Source organism: Heloderma suspectum, chromosome 2 (assembly GCF_057233095.1).
Source record: "Heloderma suspectum isolate Gila_16-S chromosome 2, 16-S_ref, whole genome shotgun sequence".
NCBI lineage: Eukaryota > Metazoa > Chordata > Lepidosauria > Squamata > Helodermatidae > Heloderma > Heloderma suspectum.
This window is the reverse complement of record NC_139459.1, coordinates 289,327,772-289,350,666: the sequence shown is the minus strand read 5'-3', so window position 1 is coordinate 289,350,666 and position 22,895 is coordinate 289,327,772. Positions and strand designations below refer to the sequence as shown.

The following is a 22,895-nucleotide window of genomic DNA, read 5'->3' as shown; positions in this document are numbered from 1 at the left end:
GGGCAACGCCAAAGAGTGTTCAAACTACCGCACAATTGCGCTCATTTCACATGCCAGCAAGGTGATGCTCCTACAAGCTAGGCTTCAGCAGTATGCGAACCGAGAACTACCGGAAGTACAAGCTGGGTTTAGAAGAGGCAGAGGAACTAGAGATCAAATTGCCAACATTCGCTGCATCATGGAGAAAGCAAGAGAATTCCAGAAAAACGTCTATTTCTGCTTCATTGACTATGCTAAAGCCTTTGATTGTGTGGATCACAACAAACTGTGGCAAATTCTTAAAGTGATGGGAGTACCAGACCACCTTACCTGTCTCCTGAGAAACCTGTGCGAGGGACAAGAAGCAACAGTAAGAACCAGACATGGAACAACCGATTGGTTCAAAATTGGGAAAGGAGTACGGCAAGGCTGCATATTGTCGCCCTGCTTATTTTAACTTATATGCAGAGTACATCATGAGAAATGCCGGGTTGGATGAATCACAGGTTGGAATTAAGATTGCCGGGAGAATTATCAACAACCTCCGATATGCAGACGATACCATCCTAATGGCAGAAAGCGAAGAGGATCTAAAGAGCCTCTTGTTGAGGGTGAAAGAGGAGAGTGCAAAAGCTGGTTTGAAACTCAACATTAAAAAAACGAAGATCATGGCATCTGGCCCCATCACTTCCTGGCATATGGAAGGGGAAGAAATGGAAGCTGTGACAGATTCTATTTTCTTGGGCTCCAAGATCACCGCAGATGGTGACTGCAGCCGTGAAATTAAAAGACGCTTGCTCCTTGGGAGGAAAGCTATGGCAAACCTAGACAGCATAGTAAGAAGCAGAGACATCACCTTGCTGACAAAAGTCCGTATAATCAAAGCTATGGTTTTCCCAGTAGTAATGTATGGCTGTGAGAGCTGGAGTATAAGGAAGGCTGAGCGCCGAAGAATTGATGCTTTCGAACTGTGGTGCTGGAGAAGACTCTTACGAGTCCCCTGGACTGCAAGGAGGTCAAATCAGTCAATCCTAAAGGAAATCAACCCTGAGTGCTCATTGGAAGGACAGATACTGAAGCTGAAGCTGAAATATTTTGGCCACCTAATGCGAAGAGAAAACTCTCTGGAAAAGACCCTGATGCTGGGAAAGACTGAAGGCCTTTCAGTCTTTCAGAAGTACAAAAAAGTAGACCAAAATGTGCACCTAACAAAGAGGTTATCAGTTAATGGAAATGAGTTACCAAATCAATAGAATCAAGATGCTATCTAAAATACCCTGACCTTATGCCTTTTACTGACCTCCTAATACTTTATAGCATTTCATAGTGTTATACCTGTCAACATTTAGCTTAAATTCTATGACCAACAGAAGTAATTATAGATACATGGTTAGATAGTCCAGTTTTTTATATGATATCTCCATGAAATAAATACATAGTCCAATATTTCCAAAATGAACTTAACTCTGAAGTACATGTTTTTAAATGTTTCCTATAGACTGTTCTGTTTGATTTGCAATTCAGAGCATTAGAAAAAGAAGGAAACTGATTACTTATATTTTATTAACATTCCGCTGAAATACATAATCTCTAAGAATATAAAACATCTGTTAAATGTTCAGAAATTTCTTTTTGTGAACTTGTATTGTGTCTTTAGTTTTTCAAGACAGTGTCACAGAAACAGAATGTTCAGTATTTAGAAAAGCAGAACAAAGCACTTAATTTTTTCAGGGCAAAGGGAATCAAAATTAAATCCCACCTTTTACATGCATCAGTATTTATTGATATCTGATTTAGTATAGAGGCAAGGCAATCTTCTAGAAGGAAACTGCTACATTTCTGAATTATATTGTACAGTTATTTGTAAATGCTTAGATCTACCTTTCTAAATAATACATATACAAATATTTGTTATCTAGCTGCTTATAATCCTTAACCAAATCTATGCATTTTGCTGATGAGCATTAGCATTGCAGAGTTAGCTGTTAGTTATAAAACTATGTATACAGTAGAAATATTGAGTAAAAGACGGAATTACTACGTTTTTCTTAAAATGATGATTCTGCTCTTTTGATGGACCTGTATTTATCATTGAATTGGATGTAAGCCAGTTCAGTTGATTTGTTTTCCTGTGATAAAAACATCAAACTTATTGGAATGTTGATAGATTGGTGGACACTAATGCAGATTACATCCTAGATACATTGTATATTCTTTAATAAAAATAACTCATCTACTAAATGCACTGGACACACTGTAAAAAGTTATACTGGCAGCAAATCTTCAAGTTCAGCCTTAAGAAATTTGTGTTTTGACATTTTGTAGGTAAACCAATTCCTGCTAGCCATCTTTTTGAACTATTATTGCAGTTTACTCTTCTGAGCTGGTGGGCAGATACATGAATAACTTAATATTTATGGAGTGGCAAAATGTGAATTCTGTTAGAAGGTATTGCTCTTGTAGATTTCAACTTGATTGTAATTTATTGTCATAGATAAATAGATACATTTAAATATGAAAGTGGTAAAATGCATGCTAATAGTGAAATACCTATATCTTCTTTTTTGGCTAGTGGATATTTGTATCAAATGTTACACAAGCAAAGTGTCATGATGGGCAGGTATCATGATGATGGTTAGAATCTTTTCATAATGTTCAAACTGCATAGTTTGAAGCGTTGGGAAGTACCATTTGCCAAAGGGAGTGGTTATACAGTTATAGTCCAATTTGCAAGAATCTCCACAAAAAATTATATCCTGCGTTTGGCAAGAGGGAGTGAAAGTCTTTTTTGGGGATCAGAACAAGAAAAGTCATGTTATTTCTGGATTACACCAAAGAAGTTGCTGATAAAAGAAGGCAATTTACCAAGGCAAAAAACCTGGCAAAACAAATGAACTTACAATATCATTTAAAATATCCTGCTACATTTTTCATTTTTTCTGAAGGTCAGATGAAGAAGTTTCTAAATCACAAAATGGTGGAGGCGTAGCTAATCGGAAAATTGTGTGAGATTTCTGTTCCAGCCCCATGAACTGGAATTTATAAACATGTTTTGTCAACTGGCTATGTTTAGTCTGTAAGATCCAGGCTAGGCCAGAGATAATTGCTCATATATATCCGTCTTTTTTCTCTCATTTTTTTTTTCTTTTAAATCCTTTCTCTTTAAAATGAATATGATATGCTATATTTAAATCTACTATCTGAGGGTGTATAGAAATGTGCATACTCATTTATATATCTCGTACAAAATATATTAGTGATTGTTGTAAGGTTGATCTTAAGCCTTATTATTATATAACACTATAAAATTAGTGATTTGATATTATTATTTATCCTTTTTAATTTACTTCCTTTTTATTATTACTATCATTATTATGAGACTGGTTAGTAATATTTTTGGCTGGTTAAATTGTTAAGCTCTATTATGATATGTTAACTGAAGGGCAATATATGGTTATTGGAAATGACTTGTAGGCCTGCTTCCCTGCTATAAGACTGATGATATGATATTGAAATGTAAGGTTGATTATCTATGCTGTACTGAATTGTAATATTGCCAGTGTTATAGGTTTAACGTTTAAGTAGAATGGTATTTGAAATTTGTGTGTAATGGGGTTTAAATTTAATCCTTTTAAGCAACTTTTTTATATTTTTTAAATTTTTTCTTGCTTTCTTCTTCCTTCTCCTTCTCCTTCTTCTGTTTTCTGTTTTCTTTTTTTTCTCTTTTTTGTTATTACTGTGTCATCCTAAGAATACTGTATTGTTGGGAAAATGTAGATAATGATTAGGTTATTGGTACTGTTTATTTCATTTATAAAGATAAAAAATAGAATAAAAAGTATTTTTTTAAAGGAAGTACCATTTCTGTGTGAATTGAAATGTGATATATAAACAGTGTATGGTTCCTGCTGCAAAATATGTTGACCTACTTCAGATGGTTTACAAATGTTTTGTATTTTCCAAATGATTCTGTTTGCTCTTAAAATGGGCAGTATAAGGAAATTCTTATCATACACTGTTGCTGAATCTGATGATTCCTTAATATGAGTAAGGATCAAAGTAGTCATCTTCCCTTTCTCTGTGATCATGATCACGATCATGACCTTGTTCTTCATGATTATCTTCTGCTTCATCATACTCTTCTGATGTTAGATATCTACGGAACACTGGCGTTCTCAGCTGTGTTGGTTGGTTGGCACTAATTTTTTGTTCCCCATAATAAATAGTGCGTATATGTGGAAAGCAGAAGAAGGCATATGTGCTTATTGGAGCTGTGAGCTTATTTTGGTCCACTCGTATATAGGTTAAGTGGCTGAGATTCAGTGGATCAATAGAAGGACACATTAAAGTAACATTTATAACTGTAAAAAAGACAGAAAGAACACGTTAAATAGGTTCTCGATCTTTTAAAGTACTGCTTTGCCATTATAAAAGCAAAAATGGTACCCGAGAATCCAGCTGATAAATTCTTTTATCGTTGTTGATTCACTTAAATGGAAACCAAATTTTTCATTTTTGTTTTTTGTAACTACTTATAAGTCACTTTCTCTACTAAGTCTGATTCAGGCACAGTAGTGGTTGCGGAGTTAAGGTGAAACCACTACTTCAAGTTATCAGTGTTAGAAATCCTGTATCTACTTACCTGGGAGTAAGCCCTATTGAAAACAATGGGATTTACTTCTGAGTAGACATCTATGGGATTGTTCTGTTACTAACCTTTTTGTTCTTGTTTCACTTTAAAAAAAATAGCTGAAAATTTTTAAATATTTTAGGATATTTTTCTTTTAGGTTGTTTGGTTTTCCCACCCGACTCTAATTTAACTAAAAAATAGCTCAAGCTTGTGGAAGTGAATGGAACTGAATCTCTGTAAAACCACTGTTGATATATTTTCTCTCTGTTAGCTTTGGGCATTTTATTTGTTTATTTATTTTCTATTCTGCCTTTCTGATGCCAACCAAGGTGGTTTACAAGCATTTCAGAAAATAAAAACCATAATCAAAGAAAAACATAGTAAAACATTAAAAACAACCTTTAAAAGTCCTAACAACCATAGCAGCAATTAATAGCCAAAGTAAAAAGATGTGTCTCAACCCTTTCCTGGAAGCAGAGAGAGTGGAGACCAGTTGCAACTAATGAGCACAACAAGCAGGGCACTACAAGTGAGGGTGTTTTCAGAAGGGCCTCTCCTGCTGATCTTAAAAATCAAATAGTTTCATACTGAGATGGGCAGTCCCTCAGACAGCTAGGTCCTAAGCAGTTTACGGCCTTAATGGTTAAAACTAACACTTTGAATTGAGCCTGGAAAACAACTGGCAGCTAGTGCAGGTCTTTCAGTATTGTGATGAAATCACGATACCGTGCACCAGTTAGCAACTGAGCTGCTGCATTTTCCACCAATTAAAGCTTTTGGATGTTCTTCAAGGGTAGCCCCATGTAGAGTGCATTGCAAAAGTCTAGCCATGATGTAACCAAGGCATAGATAACTACTGACAGATCATGAACGTTTATTGGAGAATAGGAAAAAGAGAAAAGAATAAAGGAGTGAAAATTAGAAAATGAAGCGAAGTTTCAGTTGGCATAGTTTTAACCCGATATAAAATCAAAATTATGACAGGTGAAAAGCAGCTGTCAGGAGTCTTTTTCTGATCCTCCTGGCAATGAGAAGGGAGATTATGGCTCAGTTCAGACATCATGCCAAATCATGGTTAAGAAGGATACTTATAGTTTGGTGTGGGGCTGAAACCCTATTAAATAATTGTTATTGGATGAGTTATAGTAAATGAATTAATCTATTATGCATATTGCTAAAAGCAATACTTGTGAAGCAAGAAGCATACTTTTTCTGGTTTTAGATGATGGACACATGTTGAAACAGATATTATCTTAGAAGAGGCATTTCTTATAGTTTAATATCTGAATGAAAAGACTGATTTGTAATTGGCTGGCAACTGAGAATCAGAAACCATATTTTGAAGAGAATTTGCAAACTGTGATTTTTGGTAACTGGTTTGGCATGATGTCTAAACTGACCAACCACAGTTAAGTACCTCACTTTGCCTCCAGAAGCTGCTGTCTGATGGAGACAAGGGTGAACTTATGAAACTGAATATTAAAAATAGGTTAAATTAAAACAGATAAATAGCTCTAAGTTATCGTTTGGTTGTTTCATGATCTGTAATAATGTCTGAATTGGGTTAATTTAGGGATATGAGAAATTTGATAAAGGGCGATCTATGTGTTCTAGCCCTTGTACGGAGGCTTCATGTGGTTGATCTAAGCATATAATTGGAGCTTGTACAGTAGTTTACAATGTGGATTGCAGCCTTTCCGTTGATAAGAGTCCATCCTATACCACTTGCCACCAGGATTGTCTGACAGTTGTGTGGAAATCTTCCCACGTAACATCCACATGTTACGTTGTTCTATTCAGTGCCATACAGAAATATTTTTAAACAGATGCCATGTAGCGCATGGTGTTTACAACTTAGTACCTGAGTGATGAGAACATAATTGATTTGCCTTTTCCCCTGTGTCGTCCCTTTTCTGCTTTTGTCACACTGTTGTCTCAAATGCTTACAAAAATTTCACACAAAATCAATGAAATTCTCTCTCATATGTGGTAGTACTGCTTGAGGTGATGTAAAATATATGCAACGGCCATAAAGCAATCAAATCCAATAATAATGAAAACTGTCAATAAACAACCATTTAAAACTTTAAAAATAGCTTTAAAAAAGAAGCACCCAGTCCAGTTGGATTGCAGGTGTAGAACCCACACATGGAGGATTCTCACCGGGCTCAATAGGGCCCTTCCCCTATGTCTGTGTTGCACATGGGAACATACGCCAGCAGCAGATGGGGCCATTGTAAGGAATAAGAGGTCTGTCCATGTCTCCTATAGCCCCAACTAGCCCTTTATCTCCATGCCATGTAGTTATTTGACCTGTACAAATAAATAGCTGGGCATTTCTTTCAAAATGTCAACAAGGAGGAGCACCAATGAACTTCCTCTGGGGAGACTGTCACAAAGCCTCAGGATTACCATCAAAAAGGCCTTCCTCCTTCCCACAGTGTTTTTTACCACTAACTTTCTTGATCTTAATTTTGAGAGGACTCATACAAGAAAAGGTGGTCTCTGATATATGCAGCCCAAATGGTCAACACTTGTGAGCTTCCCATGGGCATCAGGCTGGCCACTATTTAAACAGGCCATTGATTTGATCCAACATGACTGTTCTTATGTTTCACTATCAGTTTGGAGAGCACTGGAAGCCAGTACAATGGCTGCAATTCAGCCTCAATATTATCACACATCTGCATGCCTGTTAGGAGATAAGCTGCTGTGTTCTGCACCACCTGCAATTTTTAAACTAACTTCAATGGTAGTTCCTTATAGAGTGCGTTACAGTAGCCAGTCCTAGAGGTTACATATGTATGAATGACTGTGGCTTTGTCTGTATACTTCAGGAAAAACTGCCTCCTGTGTATTGGATGGAGCTAATAAAGGCCCCTGCTTATGAGGTAACAGAACTGAGTCCAGGAAAACTCCCTGGCTGTGTACTTGTTCTAATAGGTTTTTGTACCCCTTCAGTTACTGGGAAATCCATCTCTCCAAAGCACTAGGTTTTTCTACTAACATACTCCTATCTAATCATAATTTAGCTTCAGCTTCATCTACTCATTTTAGCCTTCATCCACTCAACCATAATCCCAAAGTGCTGTTCCAAGGGAGAAACTAGAACGTATGAGTGATGAAAGAAATATAGAGCTGGGTAGCATGAGTCTGCTGTTCTAGCTTGTTGAACCTTAAAGAAAGTATGTTTTTGGTTTGTACATAATTTTTTTAAGACCATAAAGATTTCCAGTGCTGTATTTGCCTCTCTTGTATCAGACAGAGCATCTACTGAAGATCAGATATTTGCTGAGACTCTGAAACCATGGGGAATTTTCACTGGTCTACATCTATCTACCTTATTGGGGGGGGGGGAGTTTGCACAAAACCCTATGTCAGGTTTTCTTGATGTAGAAAAATGTAGATTTTCATTTATTATATTATCTTGCCCTAACTTCTTTGAGAAGAATTATAGAAGAATAGGGCAGATACTTCACCCTATTGCCCTACGTTCCCAACCTTACAAAGCTATAGGTCAAACTAAATATGATGCTAAATGCATCATTAGCTATCATATCTGACCCCAACAGCAGCTGGGATGACTTGTTGGACAGACCGCTTGGCCTGGCAGAGCGTACACTCCCCGTGGAGCCTCCAGACAGTGGCGAGACCCCAGGCACCTCAGACATTAGGGGAGAAGAGGCATCAGACCCTTCTATAGCAGTGGATTCTGAGGGATCCCTGAGGACTGCAACTTGCCCATGGCAGCAGAGGAGAAAACTTATTGCCCATTCAGCCCTCAGAGTTGAATCAGCTCCAGAACGTGGAGGCACAGACTTCCACACAGAGATGAAGTGTGCACCTCAAGAAACTTAACCAAACTCCTCAAGAGGAAAGGCCTCCTTCTGAGCCAGGCCCTCCTCTCGAGTTGGACTTTTGCTAGAAGGCCTGTAGTGATCTGCAGCTGAGCCCTGGGTGGGGCTGTGACAGCTCTGGCTATGTAAGCCTTCATTCTCAGTGTAGCCATTGCTGGAACAACATCTTAACTTTAGTTCCAGTATCATGTTTTCCTGACCTTGCCTTCTGCTTGAGCCTCCATGCTATTGACCTCTTGGACTCCTGCTTGACTCTGCTTTTTGGACTGTGTTTCTGCTTGACTACTCTCCTGTTTGACCCTTGGCTGTGCCTGTGGAAACCACCTAGCTGCCTGGTAATACTGTGCTTTGACCATGCCTGTTTCTTGACCAGTCCTGCCTTAAGCTGATTCCATGCTGGACTGATACCTCTGTGCTTGACTATTTGCCTGCTTAATTCACTTGCCTATTGGATTCATTCCTGTATTTGCCTACCATAGAGTCTGACGCAGCTAGAGCAGGACATTAGCAGCTACCTAAGGAAAAAGTCTTAATACTAGATGTGAGGGCCCTAACTTTCATTAGGATTGCAGCATTTGGGGAGAAGAGGTTTAAACTTTGCCTTCCTAGCCACACAGCAGTTAGGCTCCACACACTGCAATTAGCCTTAGTAAAAAAAAAAAAAAAAGCCAATGAGAGTTCTTTTTCCTAAGACTAATTGCAGCATAGGATATTCATTGAGACTGCAGCTAGGGAGGGAAGGTTTAAGCTTCCCTTCCCCATGTGCTGTGGTGCTGATGAAAATTGTCTCCCTAGTCCCTCTTAATATTAACATATTTAAAACTGTGACATAGTTGGCATCACGGCATTTATTGTAATATGTTTTTTGGCACTAATAGTCATAAGAACAGCTTAAACACGAATATAACCTTTACAGTGATTAGAATACTAGATAAACAAGATTTTTAAAAGTAATTCAACCAACCTTCTATTTCATTATCTTCTATGTACAAATGCTGCAGGCTTCTTGGAACATAGAATGCTTGTTTCAGTTTGTTGTGCCCAAGATTGAGTTCCACAAGATTAGGAAGATTAAAAGCATTATAAGGAACATCTTGTAGATTGTTGTGTGACATTCTTAGAGCAATAAGTTTTGGAAGTTTCTGGAAATAATTACCTGGAATGAAAGATATTGAGTTATTTTCAAGGGAAAGATACATAAGTGAAATTGGTAGATCAGGAGGCATAGATTGTAGTCGGTTGTTGCAGAGGTTGATCTGCATTAGGTTTCTCATATTTGAAAAGTGTGTTCCTTTGAGTTGAGAATCTTCAAGATAGTTGTTGCAGAGGTCAAGCATAGTCACATTTACTAAATCCTCTATGGCTCTGTTGGGTAACCTAGTAATTTGATTGAAACCCAGGATCAATCGTTCTAAGCTTCTAGGTAGCGGGAATGGCATTTCTTCTAACAGATTGTATTCTAAGTGGAGTTGCACTAGGTTTGAAAGTTTGGCAAAGACACTGGTGTCAATCATATGAGATTTGATTTTGTTGTGACTGAGGTTAATTTCTTTCAAGGCAGTAGCATTAACAAAGGATTCCATGGGCACACCTTCAATATCATTATACTGCAGATAGAGTTGTTGGATGTGAGAGGGAATGCTTGGTATCATCTGAAGTTTACGATTATCACAGTACATTGATACTGGGAAAGTAGGTGGGCAAAAGCATTCTTTGGCACACGTAGCAGGTGTCATGGAGTGAGAAATGGCATATTCTATGCTGGGAATATGATGAAAAATGGATGGATATTCATTATCTATTTCATTTTCGTATTCATTCTCGAAGTAATTGCCTTCATATTGACAGAACACTGTGACTCCAAGAAGAACGATAGTTAACAGTTGCCTTAGGATTCCCATATTTAAGTTCTGAGGTGGTATCCTGCAGAAAGAAGAAAACAAGATGAAATATGTTAATAATAATAAATGTGGTACAGGAAATACTAGTACTTGTGCAGTTGGCAAGATGTCATTTTTTATTTTGTTTTGTCTAAGATTAACAATTATACAGTTTTGAGACTAAAAAAAGTTCTCTTAGTCTTGGCATCAAAATCCTGTTGCCTTATTGCTTGAATCAGTACATTTCACATTAGGTTTAGCTAAACAGCATTGAAGAGATATCCTACCTCTGAATTTTGTAATCAGCAGCTACCTGCAGTTCTTCCAAAAAATGTAGAACCCCAATTATTTTAATTGACTACAACCCTAAAATCTTGCATGCATGAAGCCTCTCCAGTAAAGAATGTCCATTTTTACTCAGATTGCATTAGTTCAAATTATTTTAGGTAATAAAATAAAATAAAATCTACATGCAACTTACCCCTCTGCCTAAATGTAGTTTGCCCCACTGCCTATTCTGACCTAGGACTGGCCCAAGACATTTTGCTGCCTGGGGTGAAGGACAAAATGCCCCCCCCCCCGCTTCCCATTTCATGTACAAAAGCTGACCAGACAGGCAGTTGTACCTTATTTCAGCACTGTTGATGGAACAGTGTCAACCACCACACCTGAGGACAGCAGGTTAACTTTCCCATCCTAAGTATCTTTGTTAGCACATTAAGTATCTGTCAGTATCCTGAGATATACCTTGAAAACCATGTGTCTCAAGACATGAAATCTGAGTGCCAAAAAACAGCAACCTTGAAGTATGTTAAGTGTATAGTAGTATAGATTTATAAAGCATGTCCAGTACTTAATTGGTTCATATATATGGACATTCCTGTGTAAATTATGTATCCTGTATTTTTCTTTTGACATCTGGTTTTGAACTGGTTTGTGTAAATTTTAGCGTTCAAAGTGTAATAGTAAGCTGCTCATTAATTTAAGTACAATTTTACTTAAATTGTAAAATGTTATCATTTACTGAGCAGATGAAATTATCAGAAGAGTAGGTTAAAGTTAGTATAAGGGGGAAATACTGTACACTATATTTTGTGGTATGCAGTGGAAGGAAGAAAAGTAGAGACTTTGTGCTACAAAGGAAGCTTTGTGCCCCGTTGGCAGTATTAACACAGTTAATGTAACCCATCTCTATGACAGGTCTTCCCAAAAGATGCCATATAAACATCACTGACTGCCACAAAAATGTATTCAGTCTTGGAGAATAAAGATCTAAGAGGAGTATAAAGACAAGAAAAGAAAAACAGTTGTTGCATTTCTTTCCAGTTTTGTCTCAAGGAATATTCGTTGTTCAGCTTCTGTGATTGAAGGGAAAGGCATTAAACCCTTATATTGGTTCTAGGGACAGAAATATTTATGTGGGGTTGATGGGGGACTGGAAATATAGCAACTTAAGGCAGACTGTTCAGAGGCAGGATGCTGGAAGTGGAGGGATCAGAATAGGCACTGCAGTGAGAGAGGCATCTGAGAGAAGAGTAGGTTAAGGAGACAGTGGCCTGATTTACCTGGTTTTGGTTTCCTTTACTGCCTGTTATCAATGCTCAAAAGACGGTGAATAGCAATAAAGAAATGACCTCACAATTATAAACAAGCATAGTTGTTGCTACTAAAACTGTAACATACTAAAATACCAATATCAAGTGAGAATACCAACTCAGATTAGTTGAGGAAAACAGGGGCTAATGAAAATATGTGAGGAAAATAGGGATTGATGAAACAATGGATAATCAAGGGGTAATCAAGGGATGGAGCTGAAAAAAGAAAGCACAACTGACACAATCATAGCATCTGTGGTTATAGATAAATCAGTGAGTAACTGCTACATTAGCTTTTATCTGGGTTTAGATGCCTGAAATGCTAGTTCAGATATGGAGAAATTGTTCATAGAATTCTTTTCAGCTAGGAGATAAAATTAAAGTAAATAATTTGTCAGTTGAACTTTGTATCATTCAGCAGGTAATTTCCATACCTGCATACTAAGGAATAACATTTTCTGTTCCCTTCACCAATGTATCTTCAGTAAAACATTTTGTGATGAATCATACAACATTCCAGGTGAACAACAAAGACAGATAAAAAATGTACGATACAAAGATTAAAAAAACATAATGGTGACAAATCTTTATATTTGAAATGAACCACATGTCTAGGCATTCTCAAAATGTCTTCTTTGACTCTGGCATTCAGATGTTTATTTATTCGTTTGGGACTTTGATTTATCTATTCAGAATTCTAAATCTAATCATGTTAACCCATTCTGTGATAGGTTCAGCTCCAGGGTTCTCCTCCAGAATCAGCCACAGCCATACAAAGAATGCTTTAGGGTAATTGTGTTCACTTCTTTCTGGAAAGCCACTGAATTGAAGTTCGCTGCATCTTGGCGTATTTTCCTTATCTTTGAACTTAATCTAGGGCTCGACTTCTCTGACTTTCAGTTTTTTCTCCTTGCAATGTAATTCCCATTTCAGCTGCCTCACTGGCTAATTTTTACCATTGCCTCCATTTTGTTATTCTTATCCAAGAACTGCTGTTTTAAAGTAGAAGTTTTTGATCCCACAACAGATTTCCAATTTATAGGGGTGTTACTGTATCCCTTTATTGCTTCAAAATGTTGTTGTATTAGCCAAGTTTAAGGATATGCATTTGCTCACATTCATCCCTTCCTGTTCTTGTCAATCCCTCCTCTGCCCCTGTTACTTTCCCCATAATTTTGAATTATTAGCTCTTTGAAGGAAGAACATGTCTAGTTTTACTTACGAAACACTATAAAGTGCCATGTACACTGATAGCAGTGTAGAAATAATGAACCACAGACTGAAAAAAAAAAATCACTTAATATGGGCAAACCTTTTCACAAACTCTTTTTTGTTTGTTCAGTCATTAAGTCGCGTCCGATTCTTCGTGACCCCATGGACCATAGCACGCCAGGCCTTCCTGTCTTCCGCTCTCTCCCGGAGCGTGCTCAAGTTCATTTCACAAACTCTATGCAGTAATTAACTAAATGGTGGATGGACGTGTGGCTTTATTTCCGCATGCAGACTTCTTATATGAGTAGTTTACACAAGAGTTTACAAGGTAAGGTCATTACAAAACCCATCTTCTGGATAGAGTAAGCATTCACACTCAGTATTCCCCTTTTGTAATCGGAATGGTACCATGATCCAGTCTTTCCCAGGCAAAAACTGCCATTCTCAATATTTAAGAGTATTTGTGGACTTATGGTGGTTCGGTCATGCAAGCATGATGTCACATCTTTCATTTAAAATTTATAAAATCTCAGATTTGGGCAGCAAGGGGTGCTAGTTTTTTGGATTGGTGCCTGACATGGCTTGTAGAGCATATTCCACTTGCTCTCACCACAGGACACTTGGACTTTCAGTTCCTTCAGGGTCTGCTACTAGAATTCCAACAGGTAAACCCCAGCATCCCACTCACCCTTGGACAACCCTAGATATAGAAGGGTTCCAATGGAGAGTACGGGCAGTGGAGGTACTTAGTCTCTCCCATTGCTTAAGTTCACCCAGGTTATCATTAGCCTGACTGTTTCAGTCCATGCCCTGCCATAGGCATGTCCATTTCAAGCCCAATTTTAAAATGACACATTTTTTCAGTTGGGTGAAGTTGGCCAGATCTATATTGAATGCTTATGGGATTGATACTGACTTCCTTTGCTTCTGATAGAGTCAAGCAGATGCTTAAAGAAAAAAATAATCTGTATTCTAAGTGGTTGGATCTGATTACAGTCTCACAGATGTCTTATTCCTGTTGGTACCCATTATATAAGATGCCATTTGGTCTGGAAAGCTACTTTATAGCTCCTCCTATGCCCCTCCCCCCCAAAGATCATTCACAGCATTACGCTTATAATGTATGCCTTCTGCCTTTCTGGAGGGAAAATTTGATAAATAACAGCCTCAAAAACCTGCAGTTAGGGTTGTAAGTGTTTTTATTATTGTTTCTGTCAGTCTTTTGCAAGTGCACACTTACGGCTGTCCAATATGTAGTCTTGTCTGGTCAATTTCCTTGTATGTTTCAGTTGTGGAAAGGAGCTTGGAAGTGGAGTAGGTAATGTACAAGGAAATTGACAAACAGGTTGCATATTCTGGGAGAGCAATTCAGAAGCACCAAAAATGGAGGTTAAAAGCCAAGTGCACCAAAACGGGGGGGGGGGGATATATCTCTCCCTTGGTGATGTGATCCTCTGACTTCTAAGTGTTGGACTGACACTTCTCAGTGTCCCCCACCTTTTCAACACTTCCCCAACCCCCCAGCTACTCTGGAAAGGGGAGATATGAACTCTCCCCACCAACTTTTTGCAGCTCCTTTTTGAAGCAGTTACTGCTGCAGTTGTGGTTTTAAAAAACCCAAATGTACACAGATCTAATGGTCGGGGAGTAATTTCCCCGTTTTCAGTGCTTCTGAACTGTGATACTGGGTCCTTCCTTTCCCTTAATATTATTTGTCCCCCAGTCCTTCGCAGCTATACACAAAATAGCCGATATGTAACCTTGTCAATTTCTTTGTACATTACCTTACTACTCCTTTTGACAGTTGAAACATATAAGGAAATAGACCAGATAAGACTACACATATTAGACAGCCCTAAGTGCCCACTTGCGAAAGACCCCCTCAGAAATTACAGCCCCAATTGCATGTTTTTGAGGCAATAAAATTGCATTTTTTAAAAAGCTGAGGAATGAAAAACAGTAGAGATCAGAAACAGTAGAGATTGGTGGCTCAAAAAAACCAATTGTGTGTTTTTGAGCCACCAAAAAAAAGTAAAAAGTCTGGGAATGAAAAGGGGTAGTGATTGGAGCAGAGAAAGGGAGACAAGATGTGGTTTGCCGCAAAGTCCCATGTGATACGTGCCAGAGCCAGCTGGAGGACTAAAGTGGGAAGGGGGGGAGCAAGCCCAATTGTCTATCAGGCATAACGTGTTTGCAGAACAACCCACCCACCGTGGTTTATTCACAGGGTGGTTTAGCAAGACATATTAACCCACCTGTTGCGTCTCCTCCTTTTTCACTCAAGGTTTGGGTGTCACAGTTGGCCCACTCTTCTAGAAGAGGTGATCGACTGTGGAGTTCCACAGATAGAGGCGTAATTGGACTGGCTTGAGTAAACAGGAGGCAAGTGCACAAAGTGCTTTCAAAGTGTGTGTGTGTGTGTGTGTGAGATTTTGGGTAGACCCCCCCCCCACTTCCTTCTAATCTGCGCTTCCCCCCCTCGCTCGTGCAGCGGCTGCAAATAGAGCTGTGCTGGCTGCCTCTCCGAGGTCGCAAAAGTGAGAGGAAGTAAAGGGGATGTTCCAGTGGAAGGGGAGGGGACTGGAGAGGCCGGCTTATGAAGTATCCCCAGGCCTCTCCAGCTGCCTTCACTACCTCTCCGCAGTACCCTGCAGACGGGCAAAAAAGTCTGTCCAGAAAAAATGCAGAGTGGGAGGAGCACAGAGGCAAAAGTCACTTCCGCTGCTGCTCCCACTCTGCACTGGATGCCTATAATATCTGAGTTTGGAGGCTTACTAGCATCGGCATCCTGTGCTCTAAACAGGCATACATAGGATTGCATTGTAAGTCTACTTTCATATAGTTTTCCTCTAGATTCTTTCTGTAGTTAAGAGAGGTTGTTAAAGTGACACATAACATAACCTGAGATAGAACCATTGTGGAATTAATGTACTTGGCACTAGAAATGTTCTAACTTGCTATTTCAATGAACGGAATAAAAAAGTAACAATTATTCAGCTTCCAGTTAATTCAAGGGGTGACATTATATGAAAATAAAATAGACCAAGGAACATGATCTAATTTAGTTTTGGGACTAATATTATGAGAAATGGTTGGTTATTCAGAAGTTGTCAAAATCAAACTGAGAACAATGTTTACTGGTCAAAAACACAGTACAGTGTTGTCTGGTTAGCTGTTTTCATTGCCAAATATTGCAAAGCATATGTCCTTGTCTAAATATCAAGAATGGGTTCAAGACTTGTTGTAGTCCATTCCCACTGTTAAAGGATAAGATAGTAGATCAAAATAAGAAAACATGCAAAAATAATGTAGAGCCAGAATTGGGGCCACAAATACAAACTATATTTATCTTCCTTTACTCTGTCTTCAAAGTAAATTCCACTCTACTTGCTCAATTAATAAAACAGTAAACAAGGAAAAAAAGTTTCTTAATCCAGATTTTGATATCACTTGATAACTGATACATTAATCTAAATAAACCACTTTTTTAAAACTGTCTAGACTTCTATTTCTCTAGCATTTGCATAGGCTCTGATCTTCCAGCTTTTTCTAGTAGCAATAATAGGAAAACCTTTCTGAAACATATTTCAAGATAGTTTTATTGTAATATGGCTATACCACAACCTACTTTTCTTTTCTCATACAAATGCAGTATTTCACTACTACAGGGAAATACTGAGGAACTTCTTTTGTTTTTCTTCCTGACAATGTTCTCTTTTTCTCCCTAGCTACTTTTCCCTTTGTTTTCCTCTCCACTTCACTTTAATCCCCCTTCCAAAAAGCAGTAAGAAAATTAGGTTAAATGCTTACTTTTCTGTATGGCTTATTTAAAGCAAGAAGATAAAGATACTTCTTCTTTCTTCCCCAGCTTTGCTACTAGAGAGACTGTCCACCCACACCCTCCCTTGTGTCAAACCTAGCTTCCTCAGCTTCATGTTTTCCTTATCTAGATTTGGCCTTGTTGTTAACCTTGTATATGTTGACATATATTTTCCATTTCTTAAGCTACTTGGTTTCCTGTCCAGTACTTCTAAGCTTGACCATATTTTTTTTAATGAAGTGTTTTAATAAATGTGTTAAAAGTAGCTGAAAAAGTTGTGACAGAAATAAAGAATATTAATAAACTATTAGATCAAATTACTGATTCCTAAATAACAGACTAATACCTTGATCCCACCTCCTAAAAGTAATGAAGATGGGCTTTTATCTCAGCAACTAGAGCAATATTTTGTACTAAGCAAGTTAAGCAAAGTCACATAGCTCTGCCCACATACCTTTTCCCAACCCACCAAGTTGCAATGCTATTCTTGCACAGTATTGTGAGAGAACTAATAGAGTGGGGCTGGTCTCATGCTTATTAAGATATGGTACAAGGAGCCATCAACTTCACCATCCCCTGAACCACCTCCTTGTGCCCCCCAAAGCCCTTTGTAGGTGCAGCTGTACCACACAGGGGCTTACTCAGAGTAGCGTCACAGTAGCATTATAACTCCATATAACTTTCTGCATTCATCAATAATAAGAGTAATTAATAAATTATTTAAATATCATTTAGAGGGTCTAACAGTATAACTTATTTTAAAAGCTATTCATGTGGGAGAGTTTCATAGGATGTTAGCAAGAATAAAATTACATGACAATATATCCCAAATGTATATAACCAGAGTTACAAAAGTTCTTATAATCTGAAAAACACTATGACTGAGTAAATAAAAGTATTCAATACAAATAATTTTGTACCTGAAAATTGGTAGTTTCCAGCCAGTGAGTGCCACAAACTCTAGCAAGTGTCAGATGATGATGCCCTTAAAATCCATAGTATCAATATTAGAGGAATCTACTTCTCAATGTAAGTACTTGATGAATGGTAATTTGCTGCAAAAGGCTCTGGAGAAGTTTAAGATGATGTATTCCTTGTTGCACAGAACAGTTTATTTAAATAAGGGTATACTTTTACTCTGGTGAAATTATGTGGCTTAGCTTTCTTTCTCTAATTTTTGGTTTGAGGTGTGGTAGGAATTTCCTTCACATGAAGGGGTGGCTGAACATTATTTTTAGCATCATCCATCAAACTCTGTTTGTTTTACTGTCAGTGCCAGTTCTTATGTTCATTCAATTTGTTTACTGTATGAAAATCCAGTGAAAGTATATTACCATCCAGGCTTTTTTTTACAAGGCCATTTAGAAATTATATTGGTGTCTTTAAATTATTAAATATTTTGGCATTCTGGTTGTAGGCTGAATTTTACAGCTGATAACACAAGCATGAACATCACTCCATTTCTTGTCACTTGTGATTACTGAATACTGATGACTCACAGTGACTCACAGCTGAATGTGAGAACTTGCTTTGTTGAAATACACTGACCACAATCTGACACCACAAGTGCAATTACAGTGCAATCCTATATGCTTACTCAGAAGTACTTCATACTGTGCTTAATAGGGCGCCCTTCCTAGTAAATGTGTTTAGGAGTGTAGCCTTAAGCCCATTAACTGCAGGGTTGTATCCAGGCCAAATTAGTCATGACTCACCTTTTACATTGATTTCAGTAGGACCTAATTGTGAATAACTGTTTGAATCTAATATAGTAGCTTTAAGTACACTTAAATTGCCATGCAATCCTTTGCATTTCTCAGAAGTACAAAGCCAAAAAAGGGAACCCCACGAGAAATGCCAAAAAGCCAAAAGCAAAGGGGTAGATGCAAAGAATGTTTTATTTAATGAAAATGGTTTTTATTAAATAAAACATCTTTTTCATCTACCCCTTTGCTTTTGGCTTTTTGGCATTACTCAGAAATATGTCACACTAGGCTTGATGGCTTTTACTCCCAAGTAAGTGGGTATAGGATTGCAGCCTTTGTGTTGGTTTGAGTTGTCATTTTTGTCTATGGTAATTAATTTGTGACATTGCTGCCACATATAAAGGCCAGAGAAATGGGGAGAACGCATGATACGTTCTGGAAGTCTCTTACCGAGAATGCGGCATTTACTGTCAGAATCCATTCCTACCTAACAGGATGATGCCCAGTCTAGAGTTGTGCCATTCAAACCTGTGTTAATTATATAAAATGCTGCTAAGATGTTTAACAGTAGGGTTGTATTTCCTGGGTAGATCTCCAAGTAAAGATTTCTCGTTTCACTCAGGCTAGAAAAGGAATCTATAGCTAAACTGGAAGATGAACTGGTAAGAAATGGAAAAGTCTGCATTATTTGAGAAATTCTGGAGCTAAATTGCAAGCAGGTGTTAACCATCTTCCTCAAAATGATGATTAGAGACAGTTACATAGTAGAAGGTGACATCAACACTTAGGAAAGACTTTATTAGGAGAGGACTTGCCGCTTCCTTTAACAGAACTGGTATCACCTTCTCCTGAAGCAAAGTTTTGACTGTTTTCCCAATCATGGGTCAAGCACCTCCCAGCTAACTTTCACCAGTCATGATGCAGATGGATCTACTGCACTTACGTCTGGTCATACCTCACTGAACAATCTGCTGACATTGGAGAGAAACAGACTAAAACTGATTTAAGCAAACACCACAAGAGACAGATAATGACCCTTTTGGCTTAGACTCTGCATTAATTACTGTTCAAGTTGGAAAGGATGCAGTTTATCACAGCAGGATCTTGGCAGCTTTATCTCTGGGTGGACAGTCCAACATAGCCAGGATTAAATAGCCTGCTAAGCACCTGGAACAAGTCTTCTGGATAAAACGGAGCAGATGGAATGGGGCTGGGGAGGAAAAAAAAAACCTCCTTTCTACACTGCTACTGCTACAGTGGTTTAGGTGTTCAAATGTTTTGCACTCTGTAGTTATCTCCCCTGACATCTCATCAACACCAGCTTCTCAGTAAACTAAGATGGCATGGCAATGTACTGACCATGGTAATGGGTTGGAGAAGGGCCAGTAAATTGAAGCTCAGTCCAGATACAATGGAGGTTCTGTGAGTGGCTGGTTTGTCTATCTGGCTGAGTGGTGTTCAGCCTGTTCTGGAAGGGGTTTCAAAGGACGGATCGAGTTGTAGCTTTGGTGTGTTTGTAGATCCATCTTTGTAATTAGAGGCACAAGTGTCTACTACTTGGATAGTGTTATGCCCCATCTGGAAGACTCCTCTTTGGAGAATGACCTGGAGCCTCCCGAACCAAACATCATGAAGGAGCTGCCTGTGTCTAGGAACCTTGAGGCAGATCAGGGGATCCTGGGCCCTCAGGGGAGACTGCTTTTGACCACACCCCTCACAACTTAGTTAGCACCCTCCCGGATTCATAGGCAGATGCTGAGCAGCCTAGCCTGAGGGAGCACAGGTATCGAAAGGATCAGGCTCAGCCAGATGCAGACATGCCTGCCTGAGGAATAAGGACCCCTCATGAATAAAGGTATAATTTGTGAGCGAGGTTCTGCTTGTCAGTAGACAATTCCTCAGGTGGCGCTGATGGCCTGCAGTTGTGCTCTATGTGGGGCTCTGAAGATTCAGGCTTAAGCCTTCAGTTCTAGGCCCAGAGTGCTGGAATAACATCTGTGCATCAGCTGCCAGGCTCCTGCCTTATATTTCCCTGATAACCTAAGCTCTTTGCTAGAACTACCTATATTTGGACTTTGGACTGCCTACTGACCTTGCTTTGGTATTGACCCTGATTAATTGCCTGGACTAGGTCCCTGCACTGGCTTGAGTGCAGGGGTCCAAACCTCAATAATCTTCCATTTAGGTTACTATAAGATGTTGTATGTGGACTGCCCTTGAAGACATTCAGAAACTAAGGAGGTGAGACGGCTAGAGCGCCGGTGGCGGAAGTCTCGCTCCAAAGACGATCAGACACGGGCTAGAGCTGTATCTTCAGCCTATCACGTGGCGGTGAAGGCAGCAAAAAAGGAATATTATGCTGCCTCCATCGCGTCTGCAGAGTGCTGCCCCAGGAGGCTGTTCCAAGTGGTCCGGAGCCTGGTCGGTCCTGTGGCTCCGGAACCACTGGAGCATTCTAAGGCCTCCTGTGAGGCTTTGGCAAGGCACTTTGCAGATAAAATTGATCAGATTAGGTGTGTTACTCTGCACGCTGTGGATACAGTTAGTGAGCAAGAGGCGGCCTGTGGCAAACCGGTTTTGTGGGATCGGTTCCAGCTTCTTCCTCCTGATGAAGTGGACAAGGTGCTTTCATCTGTAAGGCCGACCACCTGCTTACTTGATCCTTGCCCATCTTGGCTCATTATGAGCTGCAGAGAGAGACTGGGTGAGGGGATCAAGGCAGCGGTGAATGCCTCCCTTGAGGAGGGAGTGATGCCATCAGCCCTCAAGGAGGCAGTGATAAGACCGCTCTTGAAGAAGCCCTCCTTGGATCCTCAAGTTCTGAACAACTTTCGCCTAGTCTCAAATCTGCCATTTTTGGGCAAGGTGATTGAGCGGGTGGTGGCGGTGCAGTTGAAGGCACACTTGGAAGAAACTGATTATCTAGACCCATTTCAGTCGGGCTTCAGGCCTGGGCATGGGACAGAAACGGCCTTGGTCGCCTTGGTGGATGATATGAGGAGGGCTCTGGATAGGGGTGAATGCTCCTTCCTTGTTCTCCTCGACCTCTCAGCGGCTTTCGATACCGTTGACCACGGTATCCTCCTGGACCGCCTGAAGGGGTTGGGCATTGGAGACACTGTATTGCGGTGGTTCCGGTCCTTCCTCTCTGGCAGGTACCAGAGGGTAGCACTGGGAGAGGAGGTTTCGGACCCGTGGCCACTTACTTGTGGGGTGCCACAGGGTTCCATCCTCTCCCCGATGCTATTTAACATCTATGTGAAGCCACTGGGGGCTATCATCAGGAGGTTTGGGGTGCAGTGTCATCAATATGCGGATGACACGCAGCTCTACCTCTCATTCAAATCTTCACCAAGGTTGGCCGTAGAATCCCTGTCCAAATGTCTGGAGACGGTGAGTGGCTGGATGGGGAGGAATAAGCTGAAGCTGAACCCTGACAAGACCGAGGTACTTTTGGTGGGAGACAAGAGGAGGCTGGGGGATGTTGACCTGGTGTTGAATGGAGTACGGCTACCCTTGAAAGACCAGGTCCGCAGCCTGGGGGTCATTTTGGACTCCCAGCTGTCCATGGAGGCTCAGGTGTCAGCTGTGAGCTGGACAGCGCTGTATCAACTCCATCTGATACGGCGGCTGCGCCCCTTCCTTCCCGACCATCTGCTCCCATCGGTAGTACATGCCCTGGTCTCCTCTCGTTTAGACTACTGTAATGCGCTCTATGTGGGGTTACCCTTGAAGACGGTTCGGAAGCTGCAGCTGGTACAGAACGCGGCGGCTCGCCTGATTAAAGGCAGCCGCCGGCGAGATCACATCACTCCAGTGCTGAAGGAGTTGCACTGGCTACCAGTTGTTTTCCGGGCCAAATTCAAGGTGTTGGTTTTGACCTTTAAAACCCTATATGGTTCTGGCCCAGCTTATCTTAAGGAGCGCCTCCAGCAACACCAGACAGGCCGCTTAACAAGATCAGCCTCAGATGGCCTTCTCTCTGTCCCATCAGCCAGGACAGCTAGACTGGTGGGGACGAGGGAGAGGGCCTTCTCTGTGGTGGCCCCCACTCTGTGGAACTCCCTCCCTAGGGAACTCTGTCATGCCCCCTCTTTAATGAGCTTCCGTCGTGCATTAAAAACGTGGTTGTTCAGGCAGGCATTTGGGGTGGGTTAGGGTATTTTAAAAAAAAAATATGGTAAAATTTTATTGTTTTAAATTGTTTTATGGTGG

The 22,895-nt window shown here is 39.9% G+C and overlaps 2 protein-coding genes across 10 annotated transcripts in view; one reads left to right on the top strand and one right to left on the bottom strand.

The window, feature by feature from the left end:
* Window positions 1–22,895, top strand: part of CENPP (centromere protein P) — a 272,212-nt gene that overhangs the window by 67,425 nt on the left and 181,892 nt on the right. The window contains exon 7 of one of the 8 annotated variants that reach the window (XM_084839853.1): window positions 13,285–13,489. The exons of the other annotated variants lie outside the window; for them this stretch is intronic. Coding sequence (XP_084695979.1) covers window positions 13,285–13,404 — 120 coding nt within the window. The 3' untranslated portion in view covers window positions 13,405–13,489. Of the gene's footprint in view, window positions 1–13,284; window positions 13,490–22,895 lie in introns of those variants that run through there. 8 annotated transcript variants of the gene reach the window in all.
* OMD (osteomodulin) lies at window positions 1,527–18,114 on the bottom strand. 2 transcript variants are annotated; one of them, XM_084839843.1, is made up of 3 exons: window positions 17,895–18,114; window positions 9,432–10,390; window positions 1,527–4,340 (listed from the first exon to the last, which is right to left on the bottom strand). In XM_084839843.1, the coding sequence occupies exons 2-3, from the start codon at window positions 10,366–10,368 to the stop codon at window positions 4,018–4,020; spliced, it is 1,260 nt and encodes a 419-aa protein (XP_084695969.1). In that variant the 5' UTR covers window positions 10,369–10,390; window positions 17,895–18,114; the 3' UTR covers window positions 1,527–4,017. The 2 variants fall into 2 exon arrangements, with proteins under 2 accessions (XP_084695969.1, XP_084695968.1); XM_084839842.1 differs by lacking the exon at window positions 17,895–18,114 and adding an exon at window positions 16,965–17,032.

Excerpts from the sequence above, each read along its gene's own strand:
- OMD (XM_084839843.1), bottom strand. The coding sequence starts at position 10,368 with ATGGGAATCCTAAGGCAACTGTTAACTATCGTTCTTCTTGGAGTCACA. Across the intron at positions 4,341-9,431 it reads AGAAGATAATGAAATAGAAG|TTATAAATGTTACTTTAATG; the intron begins GTTGGTTGAATT and ends TCTTTTTTACAG.